The sequence below is a fragment of the Zeus faber genome (assembly GCF_960531495.2).
Source record: "Zeus faber genome assembly, chromosome: 18".
In the NCBI taxonomy this organism is placed as follows: domain Eukaryota; kingdom Metazoa; phylum Chordata; class Actinopteri; order Zeiformes; family Zeidae; genus Zeus; species Zeus faber.
Window position 1 is genome coordinate 11,249,205 of NC_137210.1, and position 27,333 is coordinate 11,276,537.

The following is a 27,333-nucleotide window of genomic DNA, read 5'->3' on the forward strand; positions in this document are numbered from 1 at the left end:
GTGTGTGTGTGTGTGTCTGCGGGCAAGTGAATTTGCGTGACTTCTCAAGTACTGTCCCTGTGTCGCAGATGTTCCATGAAGACGCTGCCGGGGGATGGCAGCTTGTAGCTGTGGACGTCAACAAACCACATGGCCGGGCGCCTGCATGCCTCCAGGTAAACACACCAGAAATAATATGCTGATGATGACACTGGTGTATAACTCCCTTCACACACACACACACACACACACACACAAACGCACGCACGCACGCACACACACACACACACACACACACACACACACACACACACACACACACACACACACACACACACGCACACACACTTGGGGAACAAAACACATGACTGAATGCTGAAATAGAACATACATCTGTTTGTAAGAAAGAAAGAAAGAAATCCAATCTGTAGCGAACAGGAAATACCTCCACCGAACACAAATGCTGAGCCTGTTTCGCAGCCTCACAGAAGTTCAAAGTTGAAATAACTACAAATGCTGAACTGTGGATGACTCACCTGTTCCATTTCCATTTGAATGTCTCTTTTGATGATTTTATCTCCGCCCCCTACCCATTGAAGCACACACACACATACACACACACACACAATATCGCCTCATTGTTTTCACAATCCCCCCGATTTTAATGGCTATGTCAGACAACCAAATGATGGGATATGCAATGAGCAGAGACTCGTGTTTGATGTGCAGAGCTGCTCTAATGATGTTGCGCTCCTAAGTGATGAGTGTCCATCTAAATGACGGACGCCACTGTGGGGCCCGCGGCCGTTGTGATGTAAATGCTCTGGCTTTTTAGATAAAGCGAAAAGCAGCGGGCGCCGCGTACAGCTGCCTCACTGTCGATAGCGGTGCGGTCTAAAAAGGCCAGGCGCTCGCTGTGAGAGACTGCCAGCAGAGCCCCTGCCCCGGGAGGAGTGGAATGATGACTGCTGGGGGTGTGGTTGTTACGCTGGTGGTGGGGGGGCAAGTCTCGGGGAGAAAATTGCTGTTCCAGAGCAGACCTTCAAGGAGGCTGACACACACACACACACACACACACACACACACACACACAGAGGGAGGAAAGGGGAGAAAAAGGGGAAAAAACAGTGCGGGAAGATAGATGGTTAGAGAGTGAGAGAGATAGAGATAAGACAGATGAGACAGAGAAAGAGGGGAGGTAAGGACTTGGGGGCATGAAATATGCAGTGGTCCCCGGGGAGCAGCGTGTCCCCCAGAGCCTCATCATCAGTGGGAGGAAGGATCTAGATGCCGGGATAACCAGAGGGATAAACATGACTGACTTCCCTCTGAGCCCTGTGTTCCGCTATGTGGAAAACCCCAGGACTTCTCCAGTGCTCCTCACTTGCTAAAACTAGAATAGCTATTAATGTATTCCACCGACACTGAGAGAGAGAGAGAGAGAGAGAGAGAGAAAGAGAGAAAGAGAGAGAGAGAGAGAGAGAGAGAGAGATTTTGTGGTCCAGCGTTTTAGTGGGTCAGTTATGGGCAATGGCTCAGCAAGTGTGACGGAGATCCCCTGTCCAAGTGAGGTTGACAGATGACGACAGCAACCATAACAGAGAGAAAAATGATAGGAATTATTCATGCTTTTCTTTTTCAATACATTGATGAATAATGGTGGCGGGGTGTATGTTTCACGTTGTAAGGCTCAGTTCATCAACAGACCAATTTAGCAGAAGACATTGATTGCATCCTTCTGCTGGGGATACAGTATTACACCAACCAAAGATCCATAATGATCACTTGATCATTATTTGATTCATTTTGCAAACATTGCTTTCCCTCGTAGATACATTAATTAAGTTCAGGCTATTGATTAAATTATATATTGCATCGACCTTTGCCTTTCTATCGCTTCCGCCTAAATGAATATCCCCTTAAGTGTTGCAATTGATTATGTGCCATCGTCTGGAGGCGTTAGTGAAAATGGTAAATTATGTGAGGGATGTCTTTACTTCCACATAAACAACTCTCTTGTCATGCTTTATGTGTTTCTGCTTTCGGTATTCCTTTGAGAACACGTGTGTGTCATGATGTATACTGGCAATTGAACCCAAATGCAGACGCGGGAGGCGGACTGAAGATTTAACAGTTTTATCAGAGTTTTATCAGAGGCTGGGGAATGGTACAGGCTTAGGTGAATCCAGGTAAGACAGGCTGGCAGAGGAAGCTAGTGGCTGACAAACTGGACCTGGACGGACTAGTAGATCGGAAACAGGGAAGAGGTAACGCTGGAAGAGGTAACAAAGGAACAGGTAACACTCAAACAGGTAATGCTGGAACAGGTGACTGGTAGGGACCAGAACAGGGAGGCTAGAAGCGTGGTCAATGGAACCAGAGGTAGGGAAAAGCAGAACTTAAATGCAGGTCTGCAGCGAGAAAGAGAGAGAGACAAAAAATGCACCAAACACTCACATTCACATCAAAACTGAAGAAGGGGAAAATAAAAGAAACCCACAATCACACAACGGGGGGGTCACGGGGGGAGCAGGCTGGGCGGGTGTGGCAATGTGTACGATTGTTCCCAGCCTTGCAGCTCCTTTAGCTTCTCTTTAGCTACTGGTAATACTCCCCTCCAATACTAGTTAGTCACCATGGTCAGCACTTCTGTTAAACCCACATTGACTGGGACCCTGGTCAGAGCAGTTGTACAGTTCAACCCCACCAGCTTTCTGAATGAATGAAACCAGGTTTTTTTTTCCTGCTGCCAAGGATGTGACCATGTGAGAAGGGATAGAGCCGCTGCTCTGCCAAGCTCCACAGTCATTGGCCATCCAATGATTGAAATGTTTCAGGGCTGGCAGGTTGGCGCTACCCACAGACAGGCCCACTCCATGCGCTCCAGTCGGCAACACTGCATTACTTTCACTCTGTGGTCTGCCAGGAATTCTCTCTGCCTGCATCTCATCATATGCTTACTTATGTTCTCTCTTTGTGTGTCTCTGGTTGTGACTATTCCGACGCACGGGTATCTATCCAGATACCCGTGCGTCGGCTTGTTCCGCCTTGAGTGTTTCTGTCTGTCTTAGTGTGTGTCTGCTTGGCTTCCCGTCCGTGGCTCTGACTGTGTCCGGTGGGCTACAGCAGGTGGAGATAACACATAATTGATTAGCCACCTGCTCTTGGAGACAGAATGGAAACGGCAGCTTCCCCTCCTGAGGTGCTAGGAACTGAAATAGCCTTCATAACAGGCAGTGTCCCCGCTCTCCTCTCCCAATCAGTCCCATTGTTTTCATTGTTGTTGTTACAGTCAAGAGTCCCCTGCCAGACTACTGTGATGATAAAGGATCTTTCGTTTGCCGATGCATTTTTAAAAAGGCCTGGGATTTTTTTCAATGCACATAACAAAGAGTATAACAGAATTGATTAACTTTATTGTGTTACCGTATCCCTCTCTTTGGTTCTTCGCTTTGTCTGCTTCTTCAGCTGTACACTGCCGAAGAAATAGTCATGAAGTACTGCTGTGGTTTCCAGGGTTCTCAGTGCTGCTGTCCCAGTAGCTATATAGACCAGTGGAGGTTAATGAGGCATTCTGTCTCTTTTCCCACAGGCCTGGTCTACTAATTAGCCCCTGGTGCCCCACTATACCATAATTACACTACAGATTTGAACCCAGTCGGTTTTGAACAAAAATGGAGCCTGCCACTCCATATAGGAGTACCGCTATGAAGACAAAACTCAGGGGCAAATTCACAACAGGATTGTGCAAATAACACAAAAAGCAACTGTCTAATTCACAAGAATTCAAATTTTATTTTGCAAAGCACCTGCAAACGGTGCATTTCGCCGTTTGCAGGTGCTTTGCAAGTAAAAAAAAAGACTTCATCTTCAGAGAGCTGGTGTAATTGAAGTGCATTTATAAGGGGTGTCACGCCTGATTTTCAAGTGATCTGTAAATAATATTTTGACATAATTATTATAATTATTATAACTGTTACGGCCAGGGCCAGCGCTTCATATAGGCAACATAGGCGGCCATCTAGAGTGCCATGCCAAGGTGGGTGCGGAGAGGGAGTGATCGGGGGGCAAATTGCTCTTCATGTGTAATGGAAAGGGAGACAGGGGGTACATTTATAGTAACTGCACAAAAACCTAAATATACTAAGTACATTTTAATCAAAAGGTATCGCATATTTGAATCTGCGCATCTCCATGGACTCACAATCAGTCGCAAAAGGACAAATTTCACTCAGCAGCAAAACTTTGACTCCAGATATAACTGGGAGGAGACAGTTAAGGTCTATAACACAAACCTGAAGATGAAGCGTGTGTTTCATGCAGACTGCATCAAACAAAGGATGGTCACATGATTCTGCCATGAACCAGCTTCTGCTCTTCTGACCCTCTGAGTCTTGCCAACAACATGAGACTAAGTACAGTGTGATGGATGACTCAGGAGCCCATTGGGGAGGTTCTGCAATAGAAGAGGAGGATGTGTTCCTCCTCTTCTACTGCAGAACCTCCCCAATGGGCTTGACCCTCCCCATCTCCAGGCCAAGGCTACATACCCCCTTACAGGCCTTCTCCCAACCCTTTTTTTTCTGCCCCTAAGTCAAGCCCGCTCCTCAGTGTTGCAGAATCGTGTGCATTGGCTGCACACAGTTAACCTGATTTTAGGTGTGTGTGAAAGAGACAGCACTACAAGGTACACTACAAGCACAACAATCGATAATCTTAAGCTTTTATATTCCATTTTTTTTTATTCAGAACGTAATTGTGAGTTTAAGGTGGGTAATTTTGCCAAGGTATGCCGTTCCACAAGCACAGTATATAAGTGTGGAAAGCCATTTATATACACTGCTCTTTCAAAGTTCCCATTGGACATGATTTGAGCCACAGGCAATTACAGTATCTGCCATTAGACTGCCGCCAAGTAACCTTCTTCACGTGTCATAATATGTGGGTGGGTGGATGTAGTGATCTGCCTCATACTCAACTTTGATAGCTACATGACTTAGTACACTGTTGCTGCTAATGGCTGCACTTGCTGAAGTGAGGGTTCAAGTCGCAGTGTTAACAGTTAGTACAAATTAGTCCAAGTGATTCGGGAACAAACAGGTGAAGAAATTGTGGCAGAGTAGTGGTGGTCGTTTAAGAAAGAGCCAAGCAGAATGTTGATGAGAAGACTGCATTGTCTTGGTAAAACAGCATGAGATTGAAATCTACCCAAACTACTGTGCAGAACTCTAATCCAGACAGTCAGAAGAGCTTGAGATGGGGGAGCAAGGCTGGTGTCTGGCACAGGGTGTCAGAGGCAGGCAGAGGATTGTGTTTTACTAAGAGGCAATTCACAGCCAAAATACACAAGTTAGCCGTCTTCACTCATGTCCCTAACAACCCAAGGGACTCCCACTTTGATATATCTACAGTCTAGCACATTTCCACACATCCATCCACTTGAGCGTAAAGCTTTTAATCAAAGGCTGTGATGATAGGAGAGTTATCCATGGTTTAGCCTTACATGCTGCAGGTCAGTGTACCTATTTCTCAAATAATGACCACTGTATCTTCTCTTTCTAGAATAGTGAATGATTCAGCCAACAGTACCAGGCTCCCTTGTTAATACTTGTAGTGTCAGCGTGAAGCTCATAGTTATTTGTTTATTCATTCTCAATAAATGCCAGTGGAGAGACCACAGAGATAAGTCAACCTAAGGAGTAAGTAATCCCCCACTATTCCCTCCTTAATCTTGGTAAATAAGATAGGAAAAAAACAACAAAATAACAGGAGCTGACATTTACATCAGAGCATCGCCCAGTCTGTTTTTGACAGTTCCTGTGTAAACACTCTCACTTGGCTCGCACTGGCCAGCCAGCCACCAATGTGCACATGTACTACACCCATCTCCCGCACCAGTGGAAAGAGCATGTCGTCTTTGGCAACCTGGGTGAGAACCGAAGTGGCATGAAGATGCAATCATTAGTCTGTCTTTCTGCCTCTCTGTACTGCATATATGCAGTTGCAACTATTGAAAATGCACCAAGTTTGAAACATATTATCTCTGTCCCCTTCACGATCAGTATAATGATCAGACGACTCTTATGACTCCAGCTAAAAATGCCCTGTAACACACTAGTCCACGCCTTACCGGATGTGTATCCTACTTTGGATAGATGAGCAATGCTAATTCGTGTGGCTGTAGTATGGTATGTTAAGAGCACAACAATGTGTCCTGTTGCTTTTTGTTGATTGTTTATCATAAAATTGCTGTATCACGGTTAGAAATTAAACTAGGTTTTTTTTTTTTCCTCCCTAACAGATAGAATTATGCTTGTATCGATTGGATATCCACCAAGTCCAACACTAATTGTGTGTCGCCTGCTTGCAAATCGTGCCACTCAAACATCTGTGTTTGTGTGCGCATGTGTGCATGCGTGTGGGTGTGTGTACATGCATGTGTGTGCCTGTCCTATTAGGTGTATGCCTGTTTGTGTGTGTGTGCCCGTGTGTGTGTGTGTGTGTGTGTGTGTGTGTGTGTGTGTGTGTGTGTGTGTGTGTGTGTGTGTGTGTGTGTGTGTGTGTGTGTGTGTGTGTGTGTGTGCATATGCATCTGAGCACCTGGCGCCCCAGACAGCTCGAGGCAACTCTAATAAGCTGCATCCATCAAACAAGTGGGAAAGGTGTTTTGCAGAGACACCCAGGCTAAGAAACATCAAACTGCAGGGGGGAGCTATCATGTCAAACAATCGGCGTTGTTAAATTCATTTTGACATGCGCCCATATACAGTATAGTGTGCCAGTGCCATCAGACAAACGAGGCCATTTCGCCTTGGGAGTGGTCTGTCAGTGTTATCTGTTGAAGTGCACAAAATCTTGAGGCATTTTGGAAGGATTGGAAAGGGCGTAAAAAATACCTAAAGGTTGTTTTTTCTTTTATGAGAGGGCAGCGGGACTAGGATATGTAGCCTGTTTCTCTGAGTGGCAGAGGTTACAGTTTTATAATGCTCTCTGGCACTCTCTTTTTCTTAGCAGTTGCAAATCCCAAGAGCTGTTAGAGTATGGACAATGTCAGAACCTTGAGAAAATCAACTTCTCAAACACACACTCATAGGCCCAGTTTGTTTGTCTGTGTCTGTCTTGTCTCTCCATCTCTTTGTCGCTCTCTCTCTCTCTCTCTCTCTCTCTCCTTCTCTCTCTCTCTCTCTCTCTCTCTCTCTCTCTTAACCTTACAATCTTTTTTTCTACCTCTCTTTATTACATACACAGAAACATTATCACACATGGAACTCCTTTCAGGCAAAACACCCATGGGGGAACGTGTCTGGTCACTGGAAATGTCAAACTGCTTTGTCATGTCCAATCTCAGTCACAAGCCAAAGATCCAAACCAATGTTAGTGTGTGTGCGTGTTTGAGTTTGTGTGTGCAAGTTGGACTGGTAGGTGTTGATATTGTGCAAAAGCTGCTCAACCCAAAAACTGCCAGCTCTGGTCTAGCAGTGAGACCATGAAAATGGCAGTCAACCTTTCCTCTTTGTGTTCATCCCCTGGAGAACTTGAGTCTCCATGCCTCTCTCTAGCCTTTTTCCCAATGGACAAAAATCTTCCAAAACGGGAGCCAGCAGAATCTTGTTACATGTTCCTCTTTCTGTCTTGAGTAACTTCAGGCAAACTGTTTACTGTTGATTTCATCTCAGCGATTGGCTTAGAATGGAAATATCACAAACAAACATTGTAGTTGACAGTTTACTTCGAGGTTTCTTCTGCATTTAACCAATCAGCGATAAATAGCATTGCCAATCAGAAGCCTAGATTTGATTAAGTCATGGTTTGGTGCCCTAAGCAGGTACCAAAATGAGAGTTACAGTAGCTTTGTAACTACAGTTCTATGAAGGAGGCGTTGGTATTTGTCGTCGCTCCTCTTGGTATACATCCAACTGCACATAGCGGAACTACTGGAATTCATCACGTTCACTCGCTTCAGCCAATTAAGATGGAGCAGCATAGCCTATATGTGACAGAGTCTGGTGTTTTGGTTCCCAAGTAGGCCAAGGTCGTTTATACAGACCATGAAAGTGCACATTGTAAGCTTTCAAATGATGTGTCATACATGGAAATCAGAAAATATCTGAAGAAGATTATGCTTATTTGAATGTTGGTACACCTAAACTGATCCAGCAGAGAATCTCCCTCAAAGATCCTGAACTTTTTCACACTTCAGAGGCAGGTAATGGGATAATAACTGGTTAACTCCACCCCCAACCACTCCCCGACTGGACTACCTGCCATTATCTGACAGTGGGGTAATATATCATATATTTATAGGCTTTTAAGCCTAATGTAATAGGCAAAGATCTTGCCTAATCCCAAATACCAGCACAATTGTGATTAATGACAGACATAGGATATTAATTCTTTGTAATTCATAAAAAAAACGCATTATTTATATGAATAGAAAAGTGTAATATAAGATAAAATGAGTCACTAAAACAAGCAAAACAAACATAAATGAAATACAATAAAACTGTGTAATGAGCTATAGAGTATAAAAAATGTCAAGTAGATATGACTGGATATGAGCAAATAAGCCAATCACAATAGGACACAGGTACAGAGGTAAGAACATGAGATAGAAATGAATAAGGAATCACTAAAACAAGCTAACCCTAACCCTAACACTACTGGGTCTGGGTAATGGATTAGAGAAGTTTTTTGCTGATCCTGAACAAAAACAAACAAACTGGTTTCCGACTGTGCTCTATAGTAATGTGGGTAGTGGGAAAGCCAGCTTGTTAAAAAATACAATGCTATGGCTAAATAAAACAAGCACTAAAGTTTTTTTGTTTTTTTTTGAGGAGAACAGGTATAAACAGTATTTTTCACATACAAATAATAATACTAAAATAACTTATTCAAATACAGCATCACAGTCAGACCAGTACGTGTGTGTGTTCGCTTAGTGAACTGCTTTGTGTGACGTGACAGTGGGTGCGCTTCTTTTCAGCCAGAGAACCTCCTGGTGAAGGAGGAGCATAGGCTATCTCTCACACGGAGGGGGGAAACATTTGCTCATGAACCCAGCGAGACTCGGTTCCCTTTGTTCCTACAAAGGAGCTGTTCAAAAGGAATCTGACCCAACACTACAGAACAAAGGCAGAGGCCTGTTTCGACCCGCATCATGACATAGGTATCACAGATGTAAAACTTACCAGAGTTCAAAGCACAATGTGTTGCGGCAGACGATAGTACTGTGTATTGCATATTATGTTCTGTGAAACTTTCGTTTCGTAGACACTTTCTTTGTGGATTGGGTCATTTCTGAATCATTCTTAGATGTTAGTATAGTTTCTAAAACAAGCATGTCTCTGTTGTCCGCTGACAATGCACCGTTTAGTCTGGTGTTGTGGTTGGATTCTGGAGACAGTCTTTGGCTGCAAGAGACTACAAGAGCCTGGTATTCTACATTCTCTTTTCGTCTCTATTGGCACTTGCAAAGTGCCAATAATCAAAGTTTATTATCTTGTCCATTTATTTTGCGCAACCTGAGTCCACTTTTAGAGCATCAACTGATCTTAGAACCTTTTTAATACCCATAGCCACTGTGCCATGGTCATCATTCTCCTTGTCTTTGTCAGAACACAATCTGTCGTTGAAATCCTGATCGAGATCCGACATCATCAGTCATTGTCTTCGCCATCTTCAGATTTAGAATCTGTATTATTGCAACCATGCATCAATTATGAACGAGTCTATAAATTCTCCATTGTCGATCGTTTTACTGGCAGATGCAAGTTTGCTTATAGCGGTCCCGACTAGAGCGTCCATAGCAGTAAAATGACTGCCAGTGGTGTGCGGGTTTATTTATGGGAGGTGTTTCACCCGGAACTCTGGAACAATAGCCAGTGAAACCAAAGATGCAAATCAATCACCACACCCACACAATGCACCCCAGACGAGGCTAAAACAAGCTTACTTTGCTGAAAAACTATATGTATTTAGTGATCCTAAAATTACTGTTTGTTATATTGAGTAGGTTCTTCAACATTTAAACTTTATTTGCAGACTTGGTACACCTTTCATCAGACGCACATATAAACCCCGGAAGTGGCCCCCTTCATCCTCTGAAACCAATTCAGCACTGACGGGGTCCAGTGTGGTATAAAACCCTAAGGGGCTACGCCTCCTTCATAGAACTGTAGTTACAAAGCTACAGTAACTATCGTTCTATGTCAGGAGGCTCTGTCCCTTAGGGGCTATGCTCCTTTTTGTGTGCCACCACTGGACCTGAACACGCCTTAAGTGCGTCACGGTCAAGGGTGAAGGCTGAAGCAGCCAAAGTAGACAGTGAACATGCATGCAGACACTGTGACCCTGGCAATCCACCGTGCCCAATAACGGCCATTGGGGAGCAACTAACACCCACACACTGTATGCACAGAGAGAGTGTTAGTCACTAAACACAGGCAGCACTACAGAGAATCTGAGTAGCCTGTGACACCAAAAACTCCCTGAGTGCGCTTGGCCACAATGCCAAGCACAGATTTGGAAAGTGCCCTGTGGAAACATCGCGCAGGTAGAACCAAACAAATAGATATGGTGTCTACCAAGATGCCGCCATACAGTTGTCCTGAACCCTGACACACATAAAAAGGGCAGTCGAGGCCGACACACTTTTGAGTAGAGAACTGTTGGTAAATCCCGACCCAGCGACTTATAAGCCATCGCATTACAATCGCATCACCAATGAGAAAGGCGCTGTGCGGAGAGCGGCTGGCCAAAGATACAGTTGTTGTGATAACCGGATTGAAGCTGTGCAGTCCACGTAGCATGCCAGCGCACACACTGGACACGTCCTGGTGAGGAGGAGGAAGAAAGGCATTGAGGGTACCCACCCTCCATCTGTATGAGCTCGTCACAACCTTAGGTGTAAATGTTGGATTAGGAAATAACACTGCACTGCTGAGATCACCATTAATGGCTAAGCAGGCAGGTTGTACAGACAGAGTGCACAGATCCCCGACCCACTTTGCAGAGGTCAGCACAATAAAGGACACCAGCTTCAGTGGGATCTGAGACGTAGGTTCGAAAGGCGGGCTACAAAGTGCCACCAAAATCAGCTCCAAATCCCACTGAGGAGCAACCTCAGGTGTCACAGGACGCATGCGTGGCAGCCCCATGAAAAATCACCAGACTGTTAGGGAACCTCTCATGACCGAAATCAACGCCACATACACTTTAATGGTGAAGGCCGTGTGTTGCTCGTCCATGAAAGACTGCAAGAATTTCAATATAGGAACGACACTGCAGGTGGTCTGTCTGTGCACCACCATTCAAACAGGTTCCACTTGGAGGCGTAGAGCCAAGAAGTGGACCGTGCGGGAGAGTCCAAAAAGGTGGACATCACAGCCTGTGACAGTCCGCGCTAAGGAACCAGGTCAACAGAGGATGTCCCAGGGACAAGAACATGCCCTGAGGACGGATATAATGTCTGCTCTCCGTGGTTCAGACAACCGGGCCCTCATCTGCATTGTGTCTAGCTGTAGACCCAGATAGATCACCTGCTGACTGGTTATGAGTGTGTTCTTCTCTCAGTATATTGCAAACCCTGTAAGGGTCTGTAAGGTGTGCGATCACAAGCTTCGTGTGAGCGACTGCTAGCTCCACTGAGGGAGCTACGATCAGCAGGTTGTCAAGATGGTCAGAATCCTGATCCCTTGATGGCGCAGCGGGAAAAGTTCCCCCTCGACGCAGCGGGAAAATACGCACAGAGCGAGCTTGTAGGCAAACGGTACCCTGGTGTACTCATAGTCTATTCCCTGGAAGCAGACAGAGAAACCTCCTGTGTTTCAGTGCTACCGAAACGTGGAAGTAGGGGTCCTTCAGGTCAATGCTTGTGCAGAAATTGCCCTCTTGGATTGCCCACAAGAGAACCTTCCTGGTGAGCATGTGAAATGGGCGAGTCGCTATGTGATTCAAGTCAAGTCAAGTCACACTTTATTAATAGAGCGCATTTCATACCAGGGAAACACAATGCACTTTACAAAGAAATACAAGAAAGAAAGAGAGAACGTAGTTGTCAGCCGGTCATTACATAAGAATGCCCCTGAAACAACAGCAACAACAAAAGCAACAACAAAGACAACAAAAACAACAATAAATGTAACTCTAACCACAGTGGCAGCAACAGAAAACAAAAACAGCAGCAACAACAGCCACAGAAACAACAACAACAACATCGACACCAGCAGCAACGTACACGCAAAGACCTCACCGGAACTGGAAGTGGTAGCTCTCACCGGAACTGGAAAGGTCACTCAGGTTAGAGATGGTTAAGTCGAGGTATAAGGTGACGTTAAGTTGAGGTATAAGGTAAGCGAGAGTTAAGTTTCGGTATAAGGTTAGCAGCAGCAATGACAACACCAGTTAAAGTATAAGGTTAGCGGCAGCAACAACAGACCCAGCAGCAGCAGCAACGACAACACCAGCAGTGACAATACCAGCAGCAGACAACAGCAGCAACAAAAACAGCAACAGCACACAAGCGAAGACGTCACCAGTACCGGAGGTGGTAGCTCCCATCGGAACCAGAAATCTCCTCATCTGTATTGAGTCAACAGTGTGTACCATCTCATCTCAACAAAGTATAGCACAGAAAAGACGTCACCGGAACCGGAAGTGGTACCCCTTACCGAAAACGGAAATTTCAACTGTGGTCACCATCTCATCTTAGTCCAGTCATGGTCCTTTAATTAGCGACCCTAAGTTACGGGTCAAGTTTTCAATCAGACCTCGGGAGGGAGATCCTTTTGACTCTCTCTCTCCGAAAACACACCCTTCTTATGATCCTCTAACTGTAATATCACAACAGAAACAACCACAGCAACAGAAATAGCAGCAACATCAACACCAGCAGCAACAACAGCAAAACCAAAGCAGGAACAACAACAGCAACGCACACGCAAAGACCTCACCGGAACCGGTAGTGGTAGCTCTCACCGGAACCGGGAAAGTCACTCAGGTAAGAATTGTTAGAGATGTTGAGTTGAGGTACAAAGTTGGAGATATTTAAATTAGGGTATAAGGTTAGAGATGGTGAAGTTTAGGTATAAGTTTAGGGATTGTTATGTTTAGGTATAACGTTCGAGATGATTAGGTTAAGGAATAAGGTCAAAGATGGTTAACTTTAGGTATAAGGTTAGCAGCGGCAACGACAACACCAGTTAAGGTATAAGGTTAGCAGCACCAACAACACCACCAGCAGCAATATCAACACTAGCGGCTACTGTACCAGCAGCAACAATAGCAGCAGCAAAAACAGCAGCAACAGCAGCAGCAACAGCGCACAAGCGAAGACGTCACCAGAACCAGAAGTGGTAGTTCTCACCGGAACCAGAAATCTCATCTGTATTGAGTCAACAGTTCTCAGGGAAGCAATGCACAGCAAAGACGTCACCGGAACCGGAAGTGGCGGCCCTCACCAGACACTGAGATTTCAACTGTGTGCACCAGCTCATCTAAATCCAGTCACGGTGGATGGTTAAGTTTAGGTATAAGGTTAGCAGCAGCAACGACAATACCAGCAGAAACAATAGCAGCAACAGAAAACAGCAGCAGCAATAGTAGCAGCAACAGCGCACAAGCGAAGACGTCACCAGAACCAGAAATAGTAGCTCTCACCAGAACCACAAATCTCCTCATCTGTATTGAGTCAACAGTGTGTACCATCTCATCTCAACCAAGTAACGCAGAGCAAACCGAGAACCGGAGAACCAGAGAACCGGAAGTGGTAGCCCTCACCGGAAACTGAAATTTCAGCTGTGTGCACCGTCTCATCTTAATCCAGTCACGGTCCTTTAATCAGCGTCCTTAAATTACGGGTCAAGTTTTTCATTCTGACCTCGGGAGGGAGATCCTTTTGACTATCTCTCCAAACACACACCTTCTTATAATCCTCTCACTGTAATATCACAACAGAAACTACAACAACAGCAACAGAAATAGCAGCAGCAACCACAAAACAACTCCAGCAGCAGCAACAAAAAACACCAGCAAAAAAGACAACATCAGCGCACATGCAAAGAAGTCACCGGAACCGGAAGTGGTACCGCTCACCGCAACCGGAGAAGTCACTCAGGTTAGAGACAGTTAAGTTGAGGTATAAGGTTAGAGGTGTTTAAATTAGGGTATAGGGTTAGAGATGCTTAATTTTAGCCATAAGGTAAGCGAGGGTTAAGTTTAGGTATAAGGTTAGCAGCAGCCACAGCACCAGCACCAGTAACACAGACAGACAGACGTCAGTCAGTCAGTCATAGACTGTAACGAACAGCAGGTTTGTTTTTAACCTGCTTTTAAAATATTCAGTGTGGGGGCCTCTCTCAGGTCCCTGGGTAGGGTGTTCCATTTACTTGGGGCATAGATACAGAAAGCAGCTTCTCCTGCTTTAGAGTTGGTACGAGGGATAGTTAAATGACCACTGCCTGTGGACCTGAGAGTTCTTGCTGGTTTGTGTATAATTAGCATTTATTTTATATACTGAGGTGCAAGTCCATTATAGCTTTATATACAAGTAGCAGAATCTTAAAATCAATTCTAGTTTTGACGGGGAACCAATGTATATATCTAAGAACAGGTGTGATATGTTCAAACTTTTTTGTCCCAGTGAGAACACGTGCAGCCACATTTTGGATTAACTGTAGCCGCTGCTCAGCTGATTTTGGGAGGCCCGTGAATAGGCCATTACAGTGGTCCAATCTACTCATTATGAATGCATGGATTAATTTTTAGGAGTCTGCTTTTGACAGGAAGCCTCTTAATTTTGAAATGTTTTTTAGATGGTAGAAGGCTGATTTTGGGATTTGATTTATATGGCTCTTAAAATTTAGATTGCCGTCTATGATTACACCCAGATTTTTGGCTTCATTCTTGCTCTCCGGGGACACAGAACTAAGATAAGCTGCAATTTTCTGTCTTTGAGCCTTTGCACCAAAGTTGAGTATTTCTGTTTTGTCTTTGTTCAGTTGTAAAAAGTTCTTTGACATCCATGCATTTATATCATTAATACACTGAGTGAGGGAGTGTATAGGGAGTAGGTCATCAGGAGATAGGGATATGTACAGTTGTGAATCATCTGCATAATTATGGTAATTTATTTTGTGTTTCTTTACAATATGTACCAGTGGAAGCATATAGAGGTTAAACAATAATGGTCCCAGAATCGAACCTTGGGGCTCTCCACATACAATATCCACTTTGTTTGACACAAAATCTTCAATGGACACGAAGAACTGCCTGTCCTGTAGGTAGGCTTTGAACCAATTTAGAACCGGGCCAGATAGGCCAACCCATTTTTGTAATCTCGCTAATAAAATCTGATGGTCAACAGTGTCAAAGGCAGAACTGAGATCCAGGGGCAGAAGAACAGATAGTTTTTTTGCATCAGTGTTTATGTGAAGATCGTTCAGAACTTTAATAAGTGCTATTTCTGTGCTATGGTGAGGTCGAAAGCCAGATTGATAGGTGTCTAAAAGGCTGTTTGAGGTTAGATAGTTGTTAAGCTGAAGGTAAACTGTTTTTTCAAGTATTTTGCTGAGGAACGGCAGGTTGGAAATAAGCCTGTAGTTGGCAATAACTGTTGCATCGAGATTGCTCTTCTTCAGGAGTGGTTTAATGACAGCTGTTTTAAATGCTGCAGGGAATATACCTGTTTGATGAGACCCATTTAAAATTTCTAATACCTCATGTGCTAGACAGTTAAAAACTGTTTTAAAAAATGTGGTAGGGAGGGGGTCCAGGCAGCAGGTGGAGGACCTGCGCTGACCAACAATATAGTCCAGTCTTTTTATGTCTAAGGGGACGAAATGAGACATGGCAGCAGTCATATTACTGGGGAACTGAAGGGTAGGTTCATTTCTGGATGTTGAGGCACTAATATTCTGTCTGATAGCTATCATTTTGTTACTGAAGAATGTAGCGAACTCCTCACATTTTTCAGTGGAGAGCATCTCTGACGGGGTTGTAGATGGTGGATTAATAAGTCGATCAACAGTGAAGAAGAACACTTTACTATTGTTGAGGTTTTCATTAATGATTTTAGAGAAGAAAGACTGTCTGGCCTTAATTTGGTTTAATTTCTATATTGTATTGATTGAGTCTATCCTTGTAAATTTCATGATAAACCTGAAGATTTGTCTTTCTCCATTTTCGTTCTGCCTGGCAACACTCTCTCTTAAGCTGCCTAATAACTGCTCCATTTCTCCAGGGGGCTTTTTGTTTTTCTATGTTTTTAGTTTTAACAGGTGCAATCTTATCAATGATAGTTTGTATTTTGGAGTTGAAGTTGTTCACAGGATCCTCAGTTGATGATGCCTTGAACAGCGGTAACTCATTTACATTTCTCTTAATGGTTTCAATGGTATTATTGTTAATGATACGTTTTTTAATTGTTCGGGTACCTCTCTGTTGTACAGGAAGAGCAGACACATCAAAGAAAATGCAACAGTGATCTGAAATAGCAACATGCATGACATAGGGTACAGTGATATTAAGTCCTTTTGATATGGCTAAGTCCAGAGTATGCCCTTTATTGTGGGTGGGTCCAGAAACGTGCTGAGTGAGGTCAAATGCCTCTAATAGGCTAATGAAGTGTTGAGCATCTGGGTCTGTTTGATTGTCAACATGAATATTAAAATAACCTGAGATAATTACACAATCATAATCAGCGGAGACCTTTGACAGTAGCTCATAGAATTCATCAAGAAAGCCACATTTAGATTCTGGTTGCCGATAGACAACGATGATTAAAATCGGGGCACTGGAGTTTATAGGTAAAACAAGGTGTTTAAAAGACGTGAATTCTCCGAGGAGGATTTCCTTGTAGGTATAGATATCAGAGAAGAAAGCAGCTATCCCACCGCCTCTCTGGTCAGCTCTAGTGGTTTGGATGGACTTGAAATTAGGAGGTGCTGTTTCAATGAGTGCGACTGAGCCAATTCTATCCAGCCAGGTCTCAGTTAATAGAGCGGAATCCAGGTTATGAGTACTTATAAGCTCATTAACTAAAAATGACTTGTTAGTTAGTGACCTTACATTTAATAGAGACATTTTGATTGTTCTGGGTGCATGGCTTTTCGCGGTACTGAGAGTTTGAGTCCAAACCTGTAGTAAATTGTTTAGATTCCTGTATGTTACAGGGAAGTTACGTAATTTCGGTCTTTGGTTTATAAGTACAGGAATTTGTAGAGCAGAGTGACAGTCATTAATGTCAGACTGGATCAGACTCACCAAACAGCAGCAGAGAACAGAAGATTTAAGCGTAAGTTTCATGTTTAAGGTGAGGAGGCGTGATCCGTGAAAGTTTGGTTGAACTCCATCATGTCAGTGTATGTAGGTCCAGGATCGGACGCACACCGCCCGTATACTTCGAAACCAGGAGGTAATTTGAATAGAACCCTCGGTTCCGAAGCTCAGTGGGCACCACTGTCACAGCTCCCTTGCTGAGGAGAACTGCTATCTCTGCTGAGCTTAAACCTGCAATACTTTTACAGATACAAGCTTCAGAATACCATTCAGAGAGCCTATTACTGATGCAGCTAGGTCCTGGGTTCGATTCCCGCCTGGGGCGCTGTTGGCACCGTGCTTTGGCGGGTTATCTTCCAAAACAGGAGCCTTTCTGTGTGGAGTTTGCATGTTCTCCCCGTGTTCACATGGGGTTTCCTCCACCTCACGTCAGTAAGGACCCCCACCAAAAAACATGCACCCATCATCGTCTGACCAGCGATGGACACTTATCACCTGGTCCCCGGGCGCGTCCACGTATGCTGCCCACTGCTCCTGGCTGTGCCCCCGGAGGAAGGACAAGCCAGGATGGGTCAAAAGCAGAGGAGCCATTTCACCGGCCACCATCAAGCATGTGCGTGTGTGTGTGTGCAAGCATGTGTTGTGGAGTGTCGTGTGACAATTAAAGACTGTTTCTTCTTCTTTCTTCTTTCATGTTGTTACAGCAGAGTGGAGAAAGCTCCTGTCAAGGCATTTGGGATTGACAAGGCATGGTTTGGTGGAAACCTCCAGGTGGTTTAACCTAGGACATGAGCTGAGGGTATCAGTGCTTTCAGGTCTGCTGGACAGTTGGGAGTGTGCATCTTGAAAAAAACAGTTGTTGCAGCAACTGTTCTGTGGTGGCTCAGCTTGGTGATGGCATAATCCTTTAGGGCATAGCTCTCATCCACACCAGTGATCTTTATAGTGCCTTTTTCTGGATATCTAGGTGCCTAAGATTGGCTTGTGAAGCATTCACCCAGGAAAGGCAGGTGTACCATGATGCTCCTTACCTGCATTTTGTCTGCCTCTAGGATCAAGGTTGTTGGCCAACTTCTGAAATGCTCCGAAGCGTTGGCCTGCACGTTTGCAGATGTTAGAGAGATGGCTGGTCCATTGGCGTTTTCTGTCATTGCATAGTCCGAGAACTTCTTTCTGCTCACTGAGATTGATTTTAGTGCTCCCAAAGAACAGACCAGGACGAGATGGATTCCTCTTTCTGGACAGGATCATTGACTTACACTTACTGGGCTTGAAGGTGACCTTTCAGGCATCAGCCTTCAAACCACTTTCTGATGTTTTCCAGGTCTTTTTTTAGACTTGCTGCCACCTAATTTGATGGTGTTCTGGGTGTGAAGATGGTGGAATCATCCGCATAAAGAAACATGTTCTCACATTGTTCCACAACATCATCTATGAAGATTGAGAACAAAAGTTGGCAGAGAATGGATCCCTGAGGTACTGATGCATTGATGGGGCATGGTGATGAAGACTGACCAGAGAGCACAAGTCGGATCTTCCTTGAAAGTTATTCTGTAGCCATATATACAGTCTACCAGTTATGCCCTTTAATGCCGTGAATTTTACACAAAGGCTATTGTGCCAGACCTGGTTGAATACGCCCTTAATATCTAGCACAAAAATGAAAACTTCACCGCCTTTGTCAAGGATGTTGTTCCACGTCTGGGATAATACTATGAGGAGATTGGCTGTGCTGTGATTTTGTGTCCTCCTAATCCTAATCCTAATTCTTTATCAGAGATAAGGCCATGACGTTCTAGGTATCCCTGTACTTGTTTGCAAACAGCGGATTCCATCACGTTGCTAAAGACAATGAGCAGGGATATGGGACCGTATTTTAATGGATCTGATTCTGAGTCCCTTTCATGTTTTTGGATCACTCTGACAGTTTTCCATTGTTCAGGGAACATGCCACGAGAGAAAGGAAGTTGAAAGAGACTGCTGAGGGAACTGGCCAGTTCTGCGGCCCATTCTTTGAGGACCTTTGTTGGAATTTCATCAGGCCCGATGCTTTTCCTTGATCCAGGTTGCGCAAGATGTTCCTGACATCTTTTGGTTTGAAGTGGACATTGCCAATAGAAGATGATGGTAATGGGCATGGGCGCTGAGGGTGTGTATGTGTGTCAGGCAATGTACACTTCTCTGCAATAGTAGTAGTTGTGTAAGTAGTGTTGGCCTTTTCGCTTGGTGTGATGTGGGGAATACCCTGGTGTGCAATGGCAAGGATGTCTGTTAATCCACTTCTTCCAGAAAGTGAATTTACAATACTCCCCCATTTCTTTGAGCTGAGTTGTCAGATAGATATTTTTTCGGTTTATTGTTATACATCTCTTTATATGTGTCTTTGCTATTTTTTTTCCTTTATTGAAAATTGTTCTTGATTAAAGAAACTTTTGTTGTGCAGCCGTGCTGTTTAATGTCTGCATCTTACGACAGAGATGGCACTTTTTCATGGCTGCTCCTCTGCACTGTTCATTGAACCAAGCTTCATCACCAGGCTTTCTGGTGATAGTTGATTGATATAAATGCCTCCATGGTAGGGTTGCCATGGTTACCGGTGTTACACGGTGTTCAGGCATACACAGATATGATTACTTGCCCACCGCCTCCAGTATTTTTTTTTTTTATATAACTAAAATCCATTTAGCTAATTTTTGCATATCAGCAGCCACATTGATAGAATAAAAAAAATACTGAGCAAGTTTTCAGTACTTAGTCGGACGCTATAAAACTAAAAGTGAAAGTGGCTGCTTTGTGCACGCACAGCAGAGTCCCACAGATTTGCGGAGTCAGATTTCTCTTATCACAGGAGTAGAGATGAGAAAGGCTCTAGAAGACCTTAGATCAGGTCTAGATTGAGACCTGTCTCCCTCTACATGCGTAATCTCCATGCATAATTTGCGGCTGCAATCTCCGTCTGCTATTCTTCCCCGTTCCTCTTAATATCACATTGAGAACATTGTGTTTTTATTTTAAATGTATTTTATTTTACTCCATTTTACTCCTTTTATCAACTTTTTATTTTATTCTGAAACAAAAAAAAGCAGCACCGTGCATAACAGGGACACCGCCCCCCCCACCCCCCCCCACCCCCCGGTTGTCATGAGTTTATTAACCTATGGGACTATGACTCACTGTGGCATCCCTACTCCATGGCATCTTGCAGTATGGTGGTGATATTAATGCAGATTATTTCTGGATCTTCTTCCTTGAGGACATTGGACCAACTAATGGAGGTTGGGTACCCTGTCATTTCCCAGAACTGAGCTTTTTCTCTCCGCACTCTCCGCTTGTATGGCTTGCCTCTGAACACTGGCGCTTTTAACTGAGTTGAAAGTATTGGGTTATCCTCTGAGGTGCCTATATTTGCCGGGGTCACGTTCTATCTATGCGGTGTGGGGGTGGTGTGGTTTAAGCAGCCACACGTGCTTGGGTCTAGGTAATTGTGCCTGGGATCAGAGTGGCTATACACCTGTTGCTCGTTAGAGCAATCAATGAGCAACAGGTAAATCACCTATCGCCTCACACACACGAGTAGAGCCTCTCTCATGACATCTGTCCATCTGCTCCTGGCTTGCTACATCTTGCCACTGTATACAGTAAACTGGTGTGTTGGCAACATCTCTGCCTGTGTTTCTGTCGGAGGGCAGTGAAAACACCGCTCAGGTGGTGTGTGGCAGGCGGAACTTCCACAAACTAGATCTAGGATATTGTCTACTCTGGCTGGTTCACCGACAATCTGATCGAGTTGTAGGCAGTTGGCAAGTTGCAGGGCACAATGTCCAGCAACGTCCGTAATGTTGCTCCCCAGCCACTCTTCGTGATTCATTGTGACGTCACCAGTGAGCATTATAGAGTGGGCTCCAAACTTGTCCATCACCAAGAAGGTTTCAAGATAGTCCAAGAGTTTGTTGGAGGCATTTGGGGGACAGTACACAGCTCCTATCAGCAGCTTTCTGGTCTTCAGAGCAACAGTGAACCAACAGTAAAATAAATAAATAACATACTTAGGGAAGGTATTTCTCCTCCAGACAGCACTGCACCATGCACATGCGCCGGTTCCTGACTCCCATGCATGTCTTTATTTTAGGTCTATTTATTTTTGTTTGTTTCCTACATGTATGAAATGAAATTTGTATGAAACAAATGTATAAAACACAACTGAGGTAAGGGACTGTTCCGCTCCGTTTTGGTCCAAAAAAATCTGTGCATCCTCACTGCTGCCCCCCAGCCATCGGAAAATTTTGCAACCAAGCCTACAGTCCACCATGGTCGACTGAAAATACTCTGTGGCAAACTGTACATTTTGCCTTGAACTCGTTCCCACTGACAGGACTGACTCACTCATGGTCCTGTGGTTGAGATCTGTATTTGGACAGCCTCTTTCTTTTCACGGGCAGACTTGAGCAGGAGGTATTCGCCTACCTTTTTAAATTCGACTGCGGCTAGGACTCCGTAACCAGGGCAACCTTGACGTGGAGTGACAGACAACTTGCCTGTCATTCTGATTTAATACTTCTCCGCTGTGTCTCGTGTAACTCTTTGGGATTATTATTTCTTATGTCACTCCAAACATGCGGCTCGGTTCCTCAGTCTGTCTGAACATTTATTAGAAATAAACATATTAACTTTACTTTTCGTGGCAGACCCACACACTGCTCCAGACTTATCGATCAGGTAGTATGTGATTGACGGATGCATAGATCCGTAGCGAAGTGCTCTTCACCCAGTTGGAGGAACGGAGTGGGTTCAGGCAGGGAGGTGCTCTAAGCCCCGTCATGCGCCTGCTTGGATCGGTAAGTGTCGATAAATGGCTTAAGGGCTGAAAAGCAGCAGAGGAGAGGAGACCAAAAAAGTCTGCCCGGAGGGACCGGACCGGTGGCTCCCCACTGGAGAAGCATAACCATGTGACGGAGGCCTGTTCCTCGGGTCCATATGCAGTAGGTTATGCTGCTCCATAATGATTGGCTGAAGCAAGTGCACGTGATGAATTTCATTAGATCCAATACGCTGGGTTGGATGTATAGCAATAGGAGCGTAGACCCTAAGGGGTGGAGCCTCCTGACATAGAACTCTCTTTGCTTGTGGCAATGAAATAAGAATTGCAGTTGTTTGACACAGTTTGATGCAGACCGCGGTCTTTCTCTTTCTCTATCCCTATCTCTCTTTCGTTCTGTCTCTTTTTCCCTCATCACACTCTTGTGGATGTAATGTCTTTGCACTCTCAGCTGCCTTTGTGTTTCATCTGCCCATCACTTGATGTTAGTGGTGATGCAAGATTCATCTTTTACCTCAATATTCCAAAATATGAGGTGAGAACAGCGTTAAAGAAGATGAAGAGTGGAAAGGCAGTTGGCCCAGATGACATACGTACCTGGGGAAGCATGGAAATGTTTAGGTGAGATGGCAGTGGCGTTCCTAAAGACTGTTTAACACCATCCTGGAAAGGGAGAGGATGCTGGAGGAGTGGAGAAGAAGTGCACTGGTACCCATCTTCAAGAACAAGGGAGATGTACAGAGCTGTCGTAACTACAGGGGAATAATGTTGATCAGCCACAGCATGAGGCTATGGGAAAGGGTAGTGGAAACTAGGTTAAGAGGAGAGGTTGGGATCAGCGAACTCTTCCTGGCATGGTTTCATGCCAAGAAGAGTACTACAGATGCAATGTTTGCTTTAAGAATGCTGATGGAAAAGTACAGGGAAGGCCAGAGGGAGTTGCACTGCGTCTTTGTGGATTTAGAGAAAGCATATGATAGGGTGCCGAGAGAGGAAGTGTGGTATTGCATGAGGAAGTCGGGGATGGCAGAGAAGTACGTAAGAGTGGTACAGGATATGTATGAGGGCAGTCGGACAGTATTAAGGTGTGCAGTAGGTGTGACGAAGGAATTCAAAGTGGAGGTGGGATTGCATCAAGGATCAGCTCTGAGCCCTTTCTTGTTTGCAATGGTAATGGACAGGTTAACAGATGAAATCTGGCAGGAGTCTCCGTGGACTATGATGTTTGCGGATGACATTGTGATCTGTAGCGAGAGTAGGGAACAGGTTGAGGAGAGCCTGGAGAAGTGGAGGCATGCATTAGAGAGAGGAAGGAAGAGGAGTGAAAGTCAGCAGGAGTAAGACAGAATACATGTGCCTGAATGGGAGGGAGGCGGTGAAAAGCTGAGAATGCAAGGAGTGGAGCTGGAGAAGGCGGATGAGTTCAAGTACTTGGGGTCGACCATTCAAAGCAGCGGAGAGTGCGCGAGAGAGGTGAAGAAGAGAGTACAGGCAGGGTGGAGTCGGTGGAGAAGAGTGTCCGGAGTGATCAGGATTAAGAATGAGTACATTAGAGGGACAGCTCAGGTTGGACAGTTTGGTGAAAAAGTGAGAGAGGCGAGATTGAGATGGTTTGCACACGTGTCTGGGAGAGATAAGAGTTACGTTGGGAGAAGGATGCTGAGGATGGAGCTGCCAGCCAAGAGTAAAAGAGGAAGGCCAAAGAGAAGGTTTATGGACGTGGTGAGGGAGGACATGCTGGCGGTTGGTGTAAGGGAGGAAGATGCGCAGAACAGAAGGTATTGGAGGCAGATGATCCGCTGTGGTGACCCCTAACGGGAGCAGCTGAAAGAAGGAGAAGATTCCCAAATACCCCACACCCCCCCATACACACACATAGGTTCAGTGTTGGGTTCAATATCATTTTCATCAGCCACTTTTCCTGTTTAAAGCCCACACGATCAGCGAGCTGACTTGAAACTTTAACAAGAGTTTGGCTGTGTGTGTAGGAGGGTGTATGATGGCGGTCGCAGCTCTGCGGGAGAATCGAGAATCCAGCGGGGCTGAAAAAGTGGCACCCTCTCCGTGTGTCTCAACGTCTTCCTCTTGCTATTTTCCTCTTCACTTTTCTATCCCCTCCGCCCTCCCGTCCATCTTGCACAATCCTGGGTGTAAGTGATCTCACCCACTCACAAGCTGTTCGTTTTGACATACAGAAGACATTAAAGATCGTTATCACATTGGCATCACGGCAACAATTATTTTCCAGATTATACATGGGATTTCAAACTAGTAATGCAGTTTTGTAGTAAAATGAATCATGAAACTGTATAATATACAGTTTCATGATATATCTTACTCCATCACTATCATGAAGTTACTGTTTTGGGTTGTTTTTCTGTTGTCTGTTTTTGGTGCGCAGACCTCCCCCTGCCTCGGGATTTTGTCTGCTTCGTGGTGTTGATTTGGATGTTCAATACCCAAGCAACTCCCGCAGGAAATAACACATGTTTATTTCCCCGCTCCGCTCTTGTTTCTGGGTGTCTGAATACACACTGATTCGGCTGTCTTGGTGGCTCTCTCTCCTACCAGCCAATGAAAGGCTCTTGATTGCTTTTCATTCCCTGTAGTTTAGCTGCCGGCTTTCTCTGCCTGTTGCCACATCCAATAAGAAGGAGCATATCCCCCGGCTGTCCTCCAACGCGCGCGCGCACACACACACACACACACACACACACACACACACACACACACACACACACACACACACACACACACACACACACACACACACACACAGACACACGTTTCCTGTATGTGTCTCTGTTCTTCCATCTCTCCGTCGTCCTCTCCATCTGTCTGTCTGTCCGTCTGTCTCCGTCCATCTGCCCGCTCCCCATCATTAAAATCAGTATCATGCAGGCGGTCAGATAACGATTATCAGTTGCATAACTGTAGACATTGTTAATAATGTCCCCAATATAGCTTTGGCCACCTGTCATCGTTCTGCTCATAATGGTGTGCTTAGCTAATGCTTGAAACAACATTAGGGGGTATGTAAAATATCCTCTCATAGAAAGGAAGCATTAGAAGAATTTCATGGAATTGTAAATTGAATTTTGGCTGTACGCCTAAATCGGACAACCGGGATAAATCAAACTGTTCTTCAAATCGTTGAGGCTTTACTTAAGAATCATTGCCCTGCTGCCATTGTGATACCCATTGAGAAGAGAGGGGTCGATTCATTCACACTTATGTCGATATTAGCGAAGAATCCAATGAGGGAAAATCACACCTGAGTCATAAAATCCTATTTCCTTGCTCCCTTAACTCATATTCACCGTCATCCAATGTACCCCAGTGGAATACAACTCAGTCTCTCATCCCCTATTGTCAGATTTGTTTTTCTAGGACATTTTGTATTATCAATTTTGAGAACCAAATAAATTAAAGAAGCAAAAAAAAATTGAAAACAAAATGGAATCCCAAATTGGTAACAATGGCTCGTTTGTGATGCACGCCCGCTTCCTCTTTGTAAACTGTTGACAATTTACGCTGATTGCAATGGTGCTCCTTGTTTCCACAGCAACTGATGCGCTCCTCCGTGTTCCACATGTTCATCCTGAGCATGGTCGCTGTGGACGTCATCGTTGCCGCTAGCAACTATTACAAAGGCGAGAACCACCGCCGGCACTACGATGAGTTTTACCTGGCAGAGGTGAGACGTCACTTTGTTTTCTGATGCTTGTTCTCTCACCGACTACCGAAACCCAACTGTCACCCGAATCCAACCGCGCCTTACAGTGACCGTGTGCTGCTTTTAGGAACATCTGTTTTCCCGCATATACACTATCGTATAATAACAGGTAAGAAAAATAAAATCTCTCTCTGAGTTAGCCCCGGAGAGAGACGCCAACGGCATTTGAGGTTCACACTTTTCAAGGTGTTTTGAAAGGAAACGTGGATTGTTACTTTAACGGAATGCCTTCCTAGAAATGTGAGACGCTATTTCTAATTCGCGACTCAATCCGTGGATCGTCTCGGTGCGGTGTGAAACTGCCCCGTCTGTGCCACTCGCACTAAACCGCAGCGTGATGCTACAAGGCATCTCAAGATAAACAGACCAGTTACTGCTCCAAAGAAAAAATGTATTTTTCTACATTCATGTTGTTTAATTAAGGTTTTTGATGTGATGTAAAACATTTCATTCAACCTGTAGGTGTGGTACCAGTAAACATTGACTGTTTGATGCATTAATAGACTGGTAGATGCGTTGATTTATTGGTTAATGAATTGATTAGCATAATTACTCATCTAGTGTACTACATTAACGCTTTAGTTTGTTATCGTGGTATTGTCTTTGCTTTGTTTTCGTTGTTTTCTCTAACACAGACTAGGCATGCAGATTTAAATTAATTTCCTGAACTGACAAACAATCTTCAATTAATTGATAACATAAAAGCCAATGACGTCACCAGGGGGTGGCGCCATTGGCCTGTGGGGACATACGCGACGTAGAGATTTTGTGACGGCGCGCGAGGGGGCGTTTCTACTCAACTCAATTTAAAGTGGAGAACTTCGAGGCAAGACTTGCTGAGCTGGTTTGCGCATATAGGAATATTTACTACCCATCTTTGAGTTAAATATCCTAACTTTTTGCCGTCCTCCGTGACGGAATGAGCTGGATGTTATGTAGCAGATCAAGTCTGGTTCCGATCTGGACAACTACAGGCCAATGAAATTACTAAACATTTTTTAAATTCTTATATATAAACAGACACAAAATAATTTTGTTTAATATGTTTTATTGGAGTCATCACCATAGCAACATATCGCTTGGTTCGTTTTGCCGTCGTACCGCTCCCTCGCTCCTTTCTCTTTTTTTGCCGTTATCCCGTTCCATCTGAACGCAGCGTTAGTTGTTGAGGAACAATAAACATATTTTCCTCCTCGGCATCGACGTGCGCCGCCATGTTTGTTGTTTGTTGTTCTTCCGGAAGCCTCCGTCTACTTCCGCTACTTCTTGATCCGCTGGGCATTTCTTTCTCCACTGGCCCCTATCATTCCGGAGAGTACTTCTACTTCCTGGCAGGGTATTTTTATTCTCGAAATGGGCTGCGTCGCAAAGACTGACCTTGATACAATAACAAGACTGCAGATTGTTCAGTTCCTATCTATAAGACAAAATCTTAATCGATTACATTCTTATTAGCAATTAATCGATAGTCTATTGATTGTTGACATCCCTAACACAGACACACACGCACACACACATTCACACACAC

General features: G+C 44.6%; 1 protein-coding gene across 1 annotated transcript in view; it reads left to right on the forward strand.

Moving 5' to 3' along the window:
• The window catches only part of nalcn (sodium leak channel, non-selective), a 91,580-nt gene that overhangs the window by 21,176 nt on the left and 43,071 nt on the right, over nt 1-27,333 (forward strand). The window contains 2 exon segments of the mRNA XM_080018532.1: nt 69-155; nt 25,635-25,766. Of these exon segments, the coding sequence (XP_079874658.1) occupies nt 69-155; nt 25,635-25,766 (219 nt within the window).